Source organism: Hypomesus transpacificus, chromosome 17 (genome assembly GCF_021917145.1).
Source record: "Hypomesus transpacificus isolate Combined female chromosome 17, fHypTra1, whole genome shotgun sequence".
Classification (NCBI taxonomy): domain Eukaryota; kingdom Metazoa; phylum Chordata; class Actinopteri; order Osmeriformes; family Osmeridae; genus Hypomesus; species Hypomesus transpacificus.
The window spans coordinates 12,039,341-12,055,506 of NC_061076.1; the positions used below are offsets into that span (position 1 = coordinate 12,039,341).

General features: G+C 48.5%; 1 protein-coding gene and 1 pseudogene across 2 annotated transcripts; both read right to left on the reverse strand.

The window, feature by feature from the left end:
- Positions 1–4,392: 4,392 nt before the first annotated feature.
- On the reverse strand, positions 4,393–7,652 carry LOC124479751 (annotated as a pseudogene).
- Positions 7,653–8,405: 753 nt separating this feature from the next.
- LOC124479883 lies at positions 8,406–15,493 on the reverse strand. 2 transcript variants are annotated; one of them, XR_006957486.1, is made up of 3 exons: positions 15,277–15,493; positions 8,733–15,053; positions 8,406–8,509 (listed from the first exon to the last, which is right to left on the reverse strand). XR_006957486.1 is itself a non-coding variant. In XM_047038820.1 (2 exons), the coding sequence occupies exon 2, from the start codon at positions 14,613–14,615 to the stop codon at positions 9,006–9,008; it is 5,610 nt and encodes a 1,869-aa protein (XP_046894776.1). In that variant the 5' UTR covers positions 14,616–15,053; positions 15,277–15,493; the 3' UTR covers positions 8,406–9,005. The 2 variants fall into 2 exon arrangements, 1 of the variants encoding a protein (XP_046894776.1); XM_047038820.1 differs by having other exon boundaries at positions 8,406–15,053.
- Between the last annotated feature and the right edge of the window lie 673 nt (positions 15,494–16,166).

A 16,166-nucleotide genomic window follows, 5' to 3' on the forward strand; every position in this document is an offset into this window, starting at 1 on the left:
AGCCCCCCCCGGATTACCGAGCTTCTCACCCTATCTCTAAGGGAGAGCCCGGACACCCTGCGGAGAAAGCTTATTTCGGCCGCTTGTATTCGCGATCTCGTTCTTTTGGTCACTACCCATAGTTCGTGACCATAGGTGAGGGTAGGAACATAGATCGACTGGTAAATAGAGAGCTTCGCCTTTCGACTCAGCTCCTTCTTCACCACGACGGACCGATGCAGAGCCCGCATCACTGCGGACGCTGCACCGATCCGCCTGTCGACCTCGCGCTCCATTCTTCCCTCACTCGTGAACAAGACCCCGAGATACTTGAACTCCTCCGCTTGGTTCAGGATCTCCTCCCCGACCTGGAGATGGCACTCCACTCTTTTCCGGTCGATTACCATGGCCTCAGATTTGGAGGTGCTGATTCGCATCCCAGCCGCTTCAAATTCGGTTGCGAACCGCTCCAGTGAGAGCTAAAGGATCACAGCCCGATGAAGCCAACAGGACTACATCATCCGCAAAAAGCAGCGACCCGATCCTGAGGTCACCAAACCGGACCCCCTCAACACCCTTCTGTCAAATTCTGTCCATATAGGTAATGAACAGAATCGGTGGCATGGGGCAGCCCTGGCGGAGTCCAACCCTCACCGGAAACAAGTTCGACTTACTACCGGCAATGCGGACCAAACTCTGGCACAGGTCGTACAGGGACCGGACAGCCCCGATCAGGAAATCCGGTACCCCGTACTCTCGGAGCACCCCCCACATGAGCCCCCGAGGGACACGGTCGAACGCCTTTTCCAAATCCACAAAACATGTGTAGACTGGTTGGGCGAACTCCCATGTACCCTCCAGGACGAAAACCACATTGCTCCTCCTGAATCCGAGGTTCGACAATCCGACGGACCCTCCTCTCCAGGACCCCTGAATAGACTTTCCCAGGGAGGCTGAGGAGTGTGATCCCCCTAAAGTTGGAGCACACCCTCCGGTCCCCCTTTTTAAAGAGCGGAACCACAGTCCAGAGGCACTGTCCCCGATGTCCACGCAATGTTGCAGAGTCGTGTCAACCAAGACAGCCCTACAACATCCAGAGCCTTAAGGAACTCCGGGCGGACCTCATCCACCCCAGGGGGCCTGCCACCGCGGAGCTTTTCAACCACCTCGGCGACCTCAGCCCCAGAGATAGAAGGGCCCCCCCCCGATGTCCCCAGACTCTGCCTCCACGTCGGAAAGCGTGTTGGTGGAATTAAGGAGGTCTTCGAAGTATTCCTTCCACCGATCCAGGACATCCCGTGTCGAGGTCAGCAGCGCACCATCCCCACCGTATACAGTGTTGACAGAGCACTGCTTCCCCCTCCTGAGCCGCCGGATGGTGGTCCAGAACCTTTTTGAAGCCGTTCGGAAGTCATTCTCCATGGCCTCGCCGAACTCCTCCCATGCCCGGGTTTTTGCATCCGCGACCGCCAAAGCCGCGTTCCGCTTGGCCTGCCGGTACACATCCGATAGGCCTCCTTCTTCAGCTTGACGGCATCCCTCACCTCCGGAGTCCACCACCGGGTCCGAGGGTTACCGCCGCGACATGCACCGACCGCCTTGCGGCCGCAGCTCCGGTCAGCCGCTTCAACAATGGAGGCCCGGAACATGGCCCATTCGGACTCAATGTCCCTGGCCCCCCCGAGACATGATCGAAGCTCTCCCGGAGGTGGGAGTTGAAGCTCCTTCTGACAGAGGTTTCCGCCAGCCGTTCCCAGCAGACCCTCACATTACGTTTGGGCCTGCCAGGCCTGACCGGCGTCCTCCCCCACCATCGAAGCCAACTCACCACTAGGTGGTGATCAGTTGACAGCTCCGCCCCTCTCCTCACCCGAGTGTCCAAGACATGCGGCCCCAAGTCCGATGACACGACTACAAAGTCGATCATCGAACTGAGACCTTGGGTGTCCTGGTGCCAGGTGCACATATGGACACGGTGAACATGGTGTTCGTTATGGACAAGCCGTGTCTAGCACAGAAGTCCAACCACAAAACACCACTCGGGTTCAGAATGGGGGGGCCGTTCCTCCCAATCACGCCCCTCCAGGTCTCACTGTCATTGCCCACATGAGCATTGAAGTCCCCCAGGAGGACGAGGGAATCCCCGGGAGGAGCGCTTTAAGCACCCCCCCCAGAGACTCCAAAAAGGGTGGGTACTCTGAGCTGCCGTTTGGTGCATAAGCACAAACAACAGTGAGGACCCGTCCCCCCACCCGAAGGCGGAGGGAGGCTAACCTCTTGTCCACCGGGGTGAACCCCAATGTACAGGTGCCGAACCGAGGGGAAACAAGTATTCCCACCCCAGCTCGACGCCTCTCACCAAGGGCAACTCCAGAGTGGAAGAGAGTCCAGCCCCTCTCAAGGAGACTGGTTCCGGAGCCTATGCTGTGCGTCGAGGCGAGGCCGACTATATCTAGCCGGAAACTCTCTACCTCGCGCACCAGCTCAGGCTCCTTTCCCGCCAGCGAGGTGACGTTCCACGTCCCTAAAGCTAGATTCTGCAGCCGAGGATCGGACCGCCAAGGCCCCCGCCTTCGGCCGCCGCCCGTCTAACACTGCACCCGACCCCCATGACCCCTCCTGCGGATGGTGAGCCCACTGGAAGAGGGTCCCACGTCGTCTCTTCGGGCTGTGCCCGACCGGGCCCCATGGGAAAAGGCCCGGCCACCAGGCGCTCGCCATCGAGCCCCACCCCCGGGCCTAGCTCCACGGGGGGGGGGGGCCCCGGTGACCCGCTTCCGGGCAGGGGCACTGAGAACCATTGTTGTTTTTCTTCATGGTTGTTTTTTTGAGCCACGCTTTGTCTGGTCTTTCACCTGGAACCTGTTTGCCTTGGGTGACCCTACCAGGGGCATAAAGCCCCCGACAACATAGCTTCCAGGATCACTAGGACACGCAAACCCCTCCACCGCGGTAAGGTGGTGACTCAAGGAGGGTCCCTTTTTTGTTTTGTAATAATGAAAAGTGAAGTCATGGCACGATGATACATTAACAAGCCATGAGCTAATTATTAACAGAGTGTGATTGACAACATTTAAATAAACTATTTGAGTTAGAATCCTGCATTAGAGAAGGCTGTTTGCAAACGTTTTTTATCTAACTCAAACATGACACGGCACTCTGAGTTTCGATCAGATCTTCATCACTGTGACGTATCCATCAAAGTACCGTGGGATCGATTCGAGAATTGCCGGCTGTGTAGTCAAGCACATTTTCTGCACGGGTTCTAATGACGACACAGCTATTTCATGATTGACCAGACTCACACACGACAACTTTAATGTGTGTTTTGTATTTATTCAGCCACCTTCAGTTTCGCCAATGCTCAAATCCAGATTTTGTAACCGGATTTATTTCAATTTAATTTGCCTTTATTGACAGACTGCGATAGCCTACTATTGTTGAAGAAAGTGTTTTAGTCCACCTCTTCACTAATGGAAAGACTACATTTAGTTTAGTTCTGGTTGTATTATCAATCTGCAGATTGGAGAGAGAGTTTAACTTGGCCCAATACATAAAATTATATATACAAATTTCAGTGCACTGGTTCGTGCAAGTTCTGTCAAGATTGGCGCCGAAAATGGCTGCCTGGGTAGGCTCTCCTGCCAAATTAAATTCCTTGTCTGTGCAAACTTTCATGGCGAATAAACACCAATTCTGATTCTGAAGATGGCTAGCTGACAGGTAGACTGAAATGCAAAACTCAGACCACAGGAGTAAATTAACGGTTTATTGTAAGTCGGAGAAAAGGCAGGGCTGATCAGAATCAGAAGAGATTTTATTCGCCATGAATGTTTGCACAAACAAGGAATTTACTTTGGCAGGGAGGTGCATACATTAAACATATAGGAATATTGAAACTTAAATATGTGGACTAACTATACAAAAGGAGCAAAGTCTAGCTAATACTGAGTCTCAGATACTAAATACTAAGGGGAATAAAAAATACAAAATAAAATATAAGTAGCCCTAATTTACAATCTAACCTAAAAATACAGATAGTGCAAACGATACAATAGTGCAAATTGCAATGTGCAGGGTGTCATTGTGATTTAAAGTCAGTGTGAGTCCTTGGCATTGTTTAAGAGGCCAACAGCAGATGGGAAGAAACTGTTCTTATGGCGTGAGGTTTTGGTCTTGATGGACCGCAGCCTTCTGCCGGAGGGGAGTAGCTTTGTCGTACTTGTCGTGATGGTAGCGGTAACGGAGAATCCGGGGGAATGCTGGACTGATGAGACAGGACTAGACCTGGCAGAGGCAGGGGCGAATCTAGTTTCCCACTTTTGGGGGGGCTAAGTTTCTAGATAAAACCTATTGTTTTTCCTGTGACCCAGCAAAACTAGGGGGGTCTGGCGGAATGTTCCCCCAGAAGAAATCTTTGAAAATATCCTTTTAAATAGTGTCCTCTAGTGCAGGGGTGTCAAACTCAAATACCCAGTGGGCCAAAATGTAAAACCTGAACAAAGTCGCGGGCCAACATTGAACAAATTATCCTTTTAATATGGACCCAAACAAGTTTTGCTTTAACATTGAATATGGAACAAGCATCGCTTATTACCATACAATATATAATTTAATAGTGGAGACATGCAAAATCGAATTTCAAATGAAAAAACACATCAATGGCATTCATTTATTAAATAAATAAAATTTTAATAAAAATTGTATGCCTCTTTTCTATTTGCAGCCTTCTGATTTAAATACCGAAATAAACTTTTTCCACTGGCTAATAATTTTACAAATAAAATGATAGTAAATTAATAAATCAATCAACCATTCAAGCCCATGCCTTGTAGCAAGACAAAAAACGTTAATTGTTGCACACTGGTCTAATCTGATGTGCCCAAGCCAGATACCTGGCATCTCTTCTTGGTTGCTAGTTTATCAATGTCTGGGCTCAAGCTCTGAGCTAAAGAAATCCTCAGTATCGAGCGAAGATGTTCATCAGTCAGACGTCTCCTGTGAGTTGTTTTGGTCATCTTCATCGAGGAGAAAAGTTGCTCGCATAGATAAGTGCTGCCGAACATGGAGAGCATCTGAGCAGCTTGGGTGCGGAGCTGAGGCATTGTGTCAGGGATGAACCGTGGAAACTGTGCGGCGCCCACAGCATCATACTGTAGTGAATGACGGGGGTTAGTTAGGGGAGCGGTCAAGCACTGCACTGATAATTGGGCAAGTGGCTCCTGTGGAGGGGAGTGTCGAGAAGGGTATAAATGGGGAGAAGGTTGGTAGGGGAGTGGTTGGTCTGAGAGCCGTTGTGGTGGACATCGCGAATCGTTAGACGCACTGTACGCAATTGGGGGGTGGCGGCGTTCGCAGACCATTTAGGGCTGCCGGCGTGAAGACAGCGAGGGGGGACAGGGCGAGGTTCCTGGCGGGTTAGGGCGACCTAGATAGCGGGGCTATAGGCGTACCCTTGTCTGTGGAGGAGGCTCTCCTGCTCTTTGTGGAGCGGCCTCAAAGCGCAGACCCCAGGGGAGGGTCCCGAACCCCCGGAGAGCTGAGTATATGATTATAATCTCTGTCTTGTTCATGGTGTAGGTAGCCGCACATGATTAGTTTTAGGTTGCGATTTTAAAGAATAGAGCGGGGAGCTAGAGTACCGTGGGAGGCACTGCGCACCTGTGCAGAAGAGACACCCCACCAGCGGTCCCGAGAACACGCATGACTTTGCGGTGAACTGTGGGTGTGATAGCACCGTGTGGCCAATGCTTGCTGTGCCCTAGGGGGATTTGAGCGTGGGTTTGCTGTGTAAGGACACGTTTGCCGTGCCCCGTGGGGGTGTGTATTTGAGAGGGGCTGCCCGAGTGACAGGCACCGGGGTCGGCCCGGTGGGGGTTTTTAAGTGCGGGGGCTCTATCAAAGGCCGGAAGATCTGTGTGCCTGGCTCAATGCTCTCTTATGAATTCAAATAAAGTGACGTTTTTGTACTTTGAGTGTTCCCTCTCCTATGTCCAGCGCGTGTACTCTCACTAGCCTGCATTGACTAACTACACTCCATGGCGGAAGCAAGGTTTATTACAATACTTTGACAGTGTATTCAGCGTGTCGTTGCACTGGAGTTCAATCAGCTCCATTTGGATGTTGGTTGGTGCACTTTCCACATCAACTGCGAAGGGATTGCTAAGCAGTTCAAACTTGCATTTCTGGGCATCGAAGTCGGCAAATCGCCGGCTAAACTCAGCGGCGAGAACACTGAGTTTTTCAGCAAACTGTGCGCATGGGAACACGGCGGTAGAGATCTGCGCTTTTATGGAATGGCAGCAGGGAAAATGGCATGGGTTTCCTTGCAGCATCTGATTCTCCCACAAGCACAGTTTAGTTTTGAAGGCCCTCACTGCAGCGTACATGTCTGTGATGATGCGCCCCCGCCCCTGAAGCTGCAGGTTCAGCGCATCGACATGGTTCGAGATGTCACAGAGAAAGGCAAGAACACAGGAACTTTTGCTCCCGGAGCTCTGCTTTATCCTTCCCTTTGGTTTCCAGAAAGTGACATATTTCCTCACGCAGCTCGAAACATCTGTTCAGTACTTTTCCTCTGCTTAGCCATCTCACCTCTGTGTGATACGGCACGTCTGCGTATTCCGAACCACACTCCTCCAGAAAAGATTTAAACTGGCGGTGATTTAGACCTTTGGCTCTTATAAAGTTAACTACCTGTGTTACTGTGGTCATAACATGTTACATCTTTAGGGCTTTGGCACACAGTGCTTCCTGATGTATGATGCAGTGGTAAACAGTTAGCTCACCTGCACAATTCTCTTCCCGCATCTTCTCCCGAACCATGCCCACCAGTCCAGTCTTTTTACCGCACATCGCTGGCGCACCATCTGTCGTTAATCCAACGAGTTTATCCCACGGCAGCTTTATTTCAGTTACACATTTGGAAACCTTCTCAAAGATTTCCTTTCCTGTGGTTGTGCCATGCATTGATTTGAATCCCAATAGCTCCTCCGTAACACACAGATTTGAGTACACTCCACGGATGAAGACTGACAGCTGAGCAGTATCAGATGCGTCGCAGCTCTCATCCACAGCGAGGGAGAACGCAACAAAATCTTTTCCCTTTTCCATCAGCTGGTCATACAAATTGGTGGCAAGATCACGTGTGCGATCAGCTACTGTGTTCCTGCTCAGGCTCATGTTTGAAAATGCTTTTTCTCTGGGCATACGAGGTCACAAACCTTCATCATGCACTTTTTCACGAACTCTCCCTCATTATAGGGCCGGGCTGATTTTGCAATCTCTGCTGCCACTATATAACTAGCCTTTACAGCAGCCTCGCTTTGTGATGTGGCTTTTTTAAACATATTCTGTTGTGAAACCAAACTTCTTTTCATCTCCTCTACTTTCTGGCTCCTTTGAGCCATGTCCAGGTCCTTGTATTTGTCATGGTGTTTCGTTTCATAGTGTCGTCTAATGTTGTACTCCTTACTTACAGCCACGTTGACTCCACAAACAAGACAAACGGGTTTGTCTTTTACATATGTAAACAGATATTCTGCCTCCCACTTGTCCAGAAAGCTCCTGTTTTCTGCCTTTCTTTTCGCCATTTTTGGGAAGGGTTAACTCGCTGACAGTTGTAGCGGCTATGTTGCTATGACTACTGTCACAGAGGAGAAAGCGTTTCTGGGTGTTCTGGGTCCTGTCAGAGAATGTCTAATAAAGAGAGAACTCCCACTCTCGGGAAACTTCCGGGTTCTGAACTGGTTGCAGTTCCACTCAAGTTCCATATGAGGGCGCTAACGGTCGAGTGCAGAATGAATGGAGGTCTATGGAGCTATACCCCTCAAAATCAATTTTTCTTAGAATGTCATTTTTTGTCTAGTAATTTGAATTCTGAAATCGAAAGGGGAGGCAAAAAAAATACACACCTCTGGGTGTTACTTTTTTTTGTAAGTCGCCTTTCTGTTCTAAAAAGCCTTTGAAAATGGGATTGATGTCATACACATCGTACGACCAGAGCTACTGCTTGACGGCAAGCTCTGGTTACTTCCACCTTTTTCTCGAGGCATCGACAACACAGCTGACAGGTTAGGCTCTCCCTGTCAATACACATGCTAGAAAGAGTTTTGGCTTGCTAATGTTGTTGCTAATGCTCTGACATTCTGGTTCTGCTTCGGATGCCATCAAGCGGGATCTCTGGTCGTAGTCAGTCCTTCACTAACCAATCAACATTCGTTAGCAGAATGCTAGCGTGTTATGGGCAACAACAACTTACCCTGTTAGAAATCGAAAGGACATAAGTACTCGTTCATTCAACTTTTGACCTGTAATCCATGTTGAACATGCAAAAACTAAAATCAAATCTGCGATTTATCAACGACAATCAGGCGAAAGGGACACATTTAGCCGTTTAGCTCCATAGACTCCCATTTATTCTGTCCTAGCAGTTGTGTCTACAATGGCCATAGACAGATAGCGAACGGCAAAGAATCAGGCTGGTTTATCTTCTTGAGATTTATTGAAATCCAATTCTTTCATCGTAAAACTATGGAATACAAACAAAAGTATAATTACTAATGAGCCAAATATCCATATTTTATACACACGTTAGCCTGCGCACATGCAGTTGGAGCTAGCTTAATTTACACAAAGAAATACTCAGCTAGGTTGACATAATATGATAACTTGACAACAATTAAATTGTTGCCTACATATTCACACAACTGTTAATTACGATATCTACCTACAATAACCAAAGGAAAACTTACGGACGTATTCCTCCGAGGATCCGATATTCAGAACAGCCGTTGGTACTTATCCGTTTAAAACATGTTGAAACTAAACTTCATCTACTTATACAGTAACGTCATCCAAAAACAGTATCTCTCTTTCGCCACTAGGCGTCGCCATTGCACCACAATTAGTGTAGTGCAGCCTAACAAAACAGTCTCAATACAATTGAATACACATTGACATTTCTTGAACAGAACACTCCCCGTCTGGCGTAATAGCTATTATGCCACTATATTATTATTCTCCCATTAATTACCAACCTTGGGAAGAAGTACAACTAACTCATTAATAGGTCTTAAGTACTCTTTTACAGTCCCTTGTTTGGCAGTCTTCACCATGACCTTACGAACTCTGTTGTCACTGCTTGGCATGGTCTTCGTGATGAGCCCAACCGGCCATTCATTGCGCTTCACCTGACAGTCTTTAAGCAGGACGACATCACCTTCCTGAAGATTAGGTCTGGCCTCAGTCCACTTCCTCCTAGGCTGCAGCGTGGTCAAGTACTCCTGCCTCCATCTTCTCCAGAAGCAGTCTGCTAGGCTCTGGACCTGACGCCACTGGCTTTTGTGTAGGTGGTCGATCTTAAAGTCTCCTGGTGGAGCAGGTGCAACACTGGCTTTTTGAGTCAACAGCATTGCAGGTGAGAGAACTTGAGGCATTTCTGCGTCTGTTGAGACAGGGGTCAAAGGTCGAGAGTTCATGATGGCCATGACTTCAGCCATTAGTGTAGTCAGAACTTCATGTGTGAGTCTTGTGGCACTTTCTTTCAACAGGAGGCCGTCGAGGATACGGCGTGCGATCCCAACCATCCTTTCCCATGCTCCTCCCATGTGCGATGAGTGTGGTGCATTAAATGACCAGGTGCAGCCTCGATCTTGCATGAAGTTTTTTATCTCTGCGTCCTCTGTGTTGATTTGTAGTTCCCCACAGGCACCGATGAAGTTTGTCCCTCTGTCTGAACGTAGATGTTGAACTGGGCCTCTGACAGCCAAGAAGCGGCGCAAAGCATTTATGAAACTTGAAGCTGACATTGACTCAATCAGCTCCAGGTGAACTGCTCTGGTACTTAAACAGCTAAATACGACAGACCATCTTTTGTTTTCAACACTGCTCCCTCTTGTTCGACGTGCCACAACACTCCATGGACCAAACACATCCAGCCCGGTGTGTGTGAATGGGGGATCTACAGACAACCTGTCTGCAGGAAGATCTGACATTTTCTGATTTTCCAGTCTCCCTCTCAGTTTCCTGCACATGACACATCTGTGGATGACACTTGATATGAGCTTTTTGGCACCTACAACCCACAGTCCTGCTGTGCGTACTGCGCCCGCAGTGAAATGGCGGCCTTGGTGGGCTACATGGCTATGGTAATGTTGAACGAGCAGCGTAGCTACGTGATGATTTGGTGGTATGATTAAAGGATGCTTTTCTTGGTCAGAGAGGTCAGCTTTGTGCACACGCCCACCAACTCTCAGCAGTCCTTCATCGTCGATAAAGGGGTCAAGTTGTTTGAGTGAGCTATGTTGTGACACTTTCCCATCCTGTGTTAGGCTCTTGAACTCGTCTTCGTACACATCTTGTTGCACAGCTTTAATAACTGTAGATTTTGCTTGTGTGTGCTCAGATGTGCAAGGTTTTGTGCAGTAATGCCATTTTCTACAGGTCTCTGTGCGTGATGATTGAGAGAATGACTTTGCGACATGGGTAAGTACAACAACAGCTTTCACAAGACATTTCCAGCTTGAAAAACGCTGGAATCTGTCTGAGCCCAGAGTGTGATTTGCAATTGAGGTTGCCAGTGTAGTCACCTGAGTTCGGATTTCAAGGTCCAGGTCCGGGTTTACAAGCTGAAAACACTCTGCCTCTGTGTCTTCTGGAGCGCCTGGCTGTGTGAGGAACTTAGGACCGGTGAACCAGTTGGTGAGGTGCAGTTGAGCTGGCGGCATAATCCTGGTGGCGTGATCAGCTGGGTTCAGGTCAGTTCGAACGTACTGCCACTGGCTCGGTGTGGTTGATTTTCTTATGCGTGTTACTCTGTTGGCCACATACATGTGAAATCTCCTTGTGGTATTGTGAATGTAGCCGAGTACTACACGGCTGTCTGTGTAGAACTTGACCTGCAGCCCTGTGTCCAACTCTTCCTCTATTAGCTCCATGAGTTCAACAGCGAGCACTGAGGCACACAGCTCCAGCCGTGGGATGGTGTGAGCAGGAAATGGAGCCAGCTTAGATTTGCTCATCACAAAGCCCACATGATATTGTCCGTCTGAGTCTATGACTCTCAGATATGCAACAGCAGCTATGGCCAGAACAGACGCGTCTGAAAAGACGCAGAGCTCCTTAGAATGAGCCTGCGAGAGAGTGACTGGAACATACTGTCTTGGGATATGTAGGTGTTCAGGGTCAGTAAGAGATGTAGTCCATGCTTCCCATTGTGCCCTTTTTTCTGCTGGGAGAGGCGTGTCCCATTCTTGCTGCATTGATGTGAATTCTCTCACTAAGGCTTTTCCGTGCATAGTGACGGGAGAGACGAACCCCAAGGGGTCATACAGACTATTGACAGTGGCCAGTGCTCCTCTTCGTGTGAATGGTTTGACCTCTCTTGACACTTTGAATGTGAAACAGTCGTTTTTAAGGTTCCAGCTTACACCAAGACTGCGTTGGAGAGGCAGTGGATCAGCGTTAAAATCCAAGTCTTTGAGATCCTTCGCTCTGTCCTCTGGTGGAAAGGCCTCCATGACTGTGGCGCTGTTTGAGGTCATCTTGTGGAGTCTCAGGTTAGCCTCTGCCAGCATTTCCTGTGTGCGTTTTAAGAGGTCAACAGCTTCCTCCTCACTGGGAACAGATGTGATGCCGTCGTCGACATAAAAGTTGTGGAGCACAAATTCTTTAGCGTCAGTGCCATGCTCTGCTTCGCCATGCTCTGCTGTGCGTCTCAGTCCATATATGGCAACAGCTGGTGACGGACTATTTCCAAAGACATGTACAGTCATCCGGTAATCAATTATCTCCTCTTCAGGGCAGTTTTCTTTGTGCCACAGGAAGCGAAGATAGTTGCGGTGATCTTCCTTTACCTTGAAACAGTAAAACATTTGCTCGATGTCCGCTGTGATGGCAATCCTTTCTTTTCGAAAACGCACCAAGACACCTATTAATGTGTTGTTGAGGTCGGGCCCCGTCATCAGAACGTCATTGAGTGAGATGTTACTGTACTGGGCACTTGAGTCGAACACCACTCTTATTTTGTCGGGCTTTTGGGGATGGTAGACGCCAAATATTGGCAAATACCAACATTCCTCACCTGGTTTCAGAGGTGGAGCGGGTTCTGCTTGCTGATTTTCAATGACCTTTTGCATGAAGTCAAAGAAATGTTCTTTCATTCCTGGTTTCTTTTGAAAGGTGCGCTGTAATGAGTTTAGCCTGTGTTTTGCTTGTTCTTTGTTGTCAGGAAGCCGGATTCGTGGTGAGCGAAAAGGCAATGGCGCCACCCAGTGGTTGTCTTCAGCGAGATACACTTCTTTTTCCATTAAATCCAAAAAGAGTTTATCCTCAATTGACAGGGCTGTTTTTTCATCGTCTGCCGTCCTGAAGAAAACACCGTCTCCAATACAGTTTGTGTCAGCGCTGAAGCCTTTTGCGGGTAAGTACTGGAGAGATTGAGAACTTGCCTGCTCTTTGACATGGATGCTTTTGGGGCATGATGTGAAGTATGAGGCTCTGCCGTTTGGGAGTATGTTTGTTTTGTAGACATTAACATCAGTAGGCTGGTGAGTTCCATCCAGGCAGATCTCTCCTACAATGACCCAGCCCAAGTCTAAGCGTTGTGCGTATGGTGTGTTGTTGGGGCCATTATGCTGCTCACGTACCTTGTGCACACTTAAGACGTCTCTCCCCAGGAGTAGGAGGATCTGAGCGCTGGGATCAGGAGGCGGGATCTTGTCAGCCACTGGAGTGAGGTGAGGAAAGAGCTGTGTTATCTCTGGTGTCGGGATTTCCTCTTTGTCGTCAGGCATTGAGTTACATTCTATGAGGGTAGGGAGCTTCACTATGGTTTCTCCATTGAGTGACTCTACAGTGAAGTTACTTGCTTTTCTCCCCGCCGTCTCAACTGTGCCAGAGCATGTTCTCAAAGTGTAGGGAGAGGGGTTACTTTCAATGCCGAACAGATCAAAGAACTGTGACTTAGCCAATGATCTGTTACTCTGTTCATCCAGCACGGCATAGACACGTCTCATCTTTTCACGCTGGTTTGAGGGGTAGACTTCCACCAGACAGATTTTAGAGCATGATCTGGGCTGACGAGAGCTATTACATACCTCGGTGCATTTTGAGGTGACATTAAAGGGCATGTCATTCTTCTCCACTCTGTTTTGTTCTGGTTCACATTTGGTCTCTTCAGCTGACCAGGGGGCAGGACCAGGATGGAGTGCGGAGATATGTCTATCGCTGTCACATTCTCTGCATTTGACAGACAATTTGCAGTCCTTTGCAAGGTGTCTAGTAGAAGCACAGCATCGATAACAGATGGAGTTCTCCTTCAGAAATGCTTTCCTGTCGTCTAGGTGCTTGTTCCTAAAGGTGCGGCACTTAAAAAGGGGGTGGGGCTTGTTATGGATGGGGCAATGTTTATCTGGCTCATCAGTTTTCCTTTCAGACTGGTTGTTCAGGGAGCTTGGAGCTGTGGCTGACACCTCAGTCTTCTTGACAAAGACAGAGGGCGTGTTGCTGAATTTAGCTGCTCTGTCTGGCTTCTGGCTGTTTGAATAGGTGGATGATGAGAATGCAAAACTTGGGTCGTTTCTGGTTTTTGCTTGGTTGCAAATGAACTGTACAAAAAAGCTGAAAGGTGGAAAAGCTACCTTGTAGTCCTCTTTGTATCTGGAGCCTTGTGTCACCCATCTTTCCTGCAGGTTGAAGGGGAGTTTTTCAACTATAGGGTTAACACCACGTGCTGTGTCGAGATATGCAAGCCCAGGCGTTAGACCGCTCCACCTTGCAGACTCCAATTCAAGCAGCAGGTCGCCGAGCTCTCTTAACTGACGAGGTTCTTTGTTGGTGAGGCGTGGAAAATCTTCCAGCCTTTTCAGCAGAGCATGTTCGATGACCTCAGGGCACCCGAAGCATTCCTCTAGTCGCTGCCATATTGTTTTGACTGCGTTTGCAGGGCTGGTTACATGCACTGACCTCATTCGTTTAGCCTGGGGGGATGACTCTGGGCCGAGCCATTTGACGAGAAGGTCGAGTTCCTCTCGGTGCGTCAGGTTGAGGTCATGTGTGATGTTCTGGAATGAGGTTTTCCATGCCCAATAATTTTCGGGATGGTCGTCAAATTGGGTCAACCCAGAACTCACCATCTCTCTCCTTATCAAATAGGTGGCGATATCAGGTATCTGAGGTGGCATGTTGGCGTAGCCTTCTGGTGAGACACGAGAAGGAGGGACTGTAGCTGGTTGCCTCCGTGTCGCACTGTTCTGCTGGCGCTCAAAGCCCATACCAGCATGCTGTGGGGAGCTGACATGGTGATGGGGAGTTTGAGGAGACTGGTGGAGAGGGGGATTTGGCTCTGCAGTAGCATGCTGTTGGTAGCTGACGTGGTGATGGGGTGTCTGAGGAGACTGGTGTAGAGGGGGATTTGGATCCATAGGTGCGTGCTGTGGGTCAGGAAGTGGTTCCTGAGCGTTTTGTACCGGAGTGTGGTTCTGCACGTACTCCCTGGTGCGTTGAGCTCTCTCTTCATCCCCTACATCGCTGTGCCTATCATCCAAGTCTGCTGCAGCTTCATATACCTCTGCCTCTCTGGATGCTGCTGCTGCCTCCCTCTCTAACTGCAATACCTTGAGCTCCGTTTTCCACATCTGCTTTATTGCGCTCTGCTTGTGCAAGTGTTCTCTGCCGCTGTTCCTCAATGCGCGCTTTCTCCCTCAACATGGTTGCCTCCCTCTCTGCATATGCGCTCTTTACTTTTAGTGCTTCTGCTTTGGCCCTCGCTTTAGTTGCTGCGCTGCTAGCCGTTGATGAAACAGTCTTGCTTGACGAAGAGCTAACAGATGACCTAGTTTCTAATGTTAGGTCTGCTTTATTTTCTTTTTTCTGAGAAGCCATGTTGTCGCTGTGACTCTGACACTGAAGTGATGCTACGATGTTCTTTGATCTTCACCCGCTGTGTTTCGTCCTTTTACTATTCTGTCCTAGCAGTTGTGTCTACAATGGCCATAGACAGATAGCGAACGGCAAAGAATCAGGCTGGTTTATCTTCTTGAGATTTATTGAAATCCAACTCTTTCATCGTAAAACTATGGAATACAAACAAAAGTATAATTACTAATGAGCCAAATATCCATATTTTATACACACGTTAGCCTGCGCACATGCAGTTGGAGCTAGCTTAATTTACACAAAGAAATACTCAGCTAGGTTGACATAATATGATAACTTGACAACAATTAAATTGTTGCCTACATATTCACACAACTGTTAATTACGATATCTACCTACAATAACCAAAGGAAAACTTACGGACGTATACCTCCGAGGATCCGATATTCAGAACAGCCGTTGGTACTTATCCGTTTAAAACATGTTGAAACTAAACTTCATCTACTTATACAGTAACGTCATCCAAAAACAGTATCTCTCTTTCGCCACTAGGCGTCGCCATTGCACCACAATTAGTGTAGTGCAGCCTAACAAAACAGTCTCAATACAATTGAATACACATTGACATTTCTTGAACAGAACACCATTCATTTTGCACTTGACCGCGATCACTCCCAGTGGAACTCTGGTGGAACTGCAACAAAATTCGGTACAATGGGGCTTAATAGGGAGTGGGCAGGCTCTCCTTAAACAGGCTCTGGTCCTGTCCTGATTGGCGCACAAAAACAGCAGAGCATTATGGGAAGACAGCAGAGCATTATGGGATTCGTAGTATTATCGGTGAATGCGCTGTATAATACCGGCGGGCCAGCTCTAGTAGTAATTTGGTATTGTCTCGCGGGCCAAATATAATTACCTTACAGGCCAAATTTGGCCCGTGGGCCAGAGTTTGACACCCATGCTCTAGTGGGTTTTAGGAAGAAAAATTAACACATTTTGATTTAAAATATGAAGAATTAAAATTGGGGGGGCTAATGAAACTTTTGGGGGGGGCTCCAGCCCGTATCTAAGGCTAGATACGCCCATGGGCAGAGGTATGACCCCAGTCTAAAGCCTTGCCTTTTTTTACTAGGATACTAATAAAATGTTGGCAGAAGATTGAGCGACACGGTTGGCCGTCCCCCCTTTCCCAAAGGCCGGTTGGTCTATTCCAAATGAACGTATGTGCAGCCCTTACCCGCCCCCTTTGTCTCGCTTACACATGACAGTGCCACTGAGATCGAAAGCTGGCTAGTAGAGACTATATAACG

Coding starts and splice junctions, on each gene's coding strand:
- LOC124479883 (XM_047038820.1), bottom strand. CDS start 14,615: ATGTGGAAAACGGAGCTCAAGGTATTGCAGTTAGAGAGGGAGGCAGCA.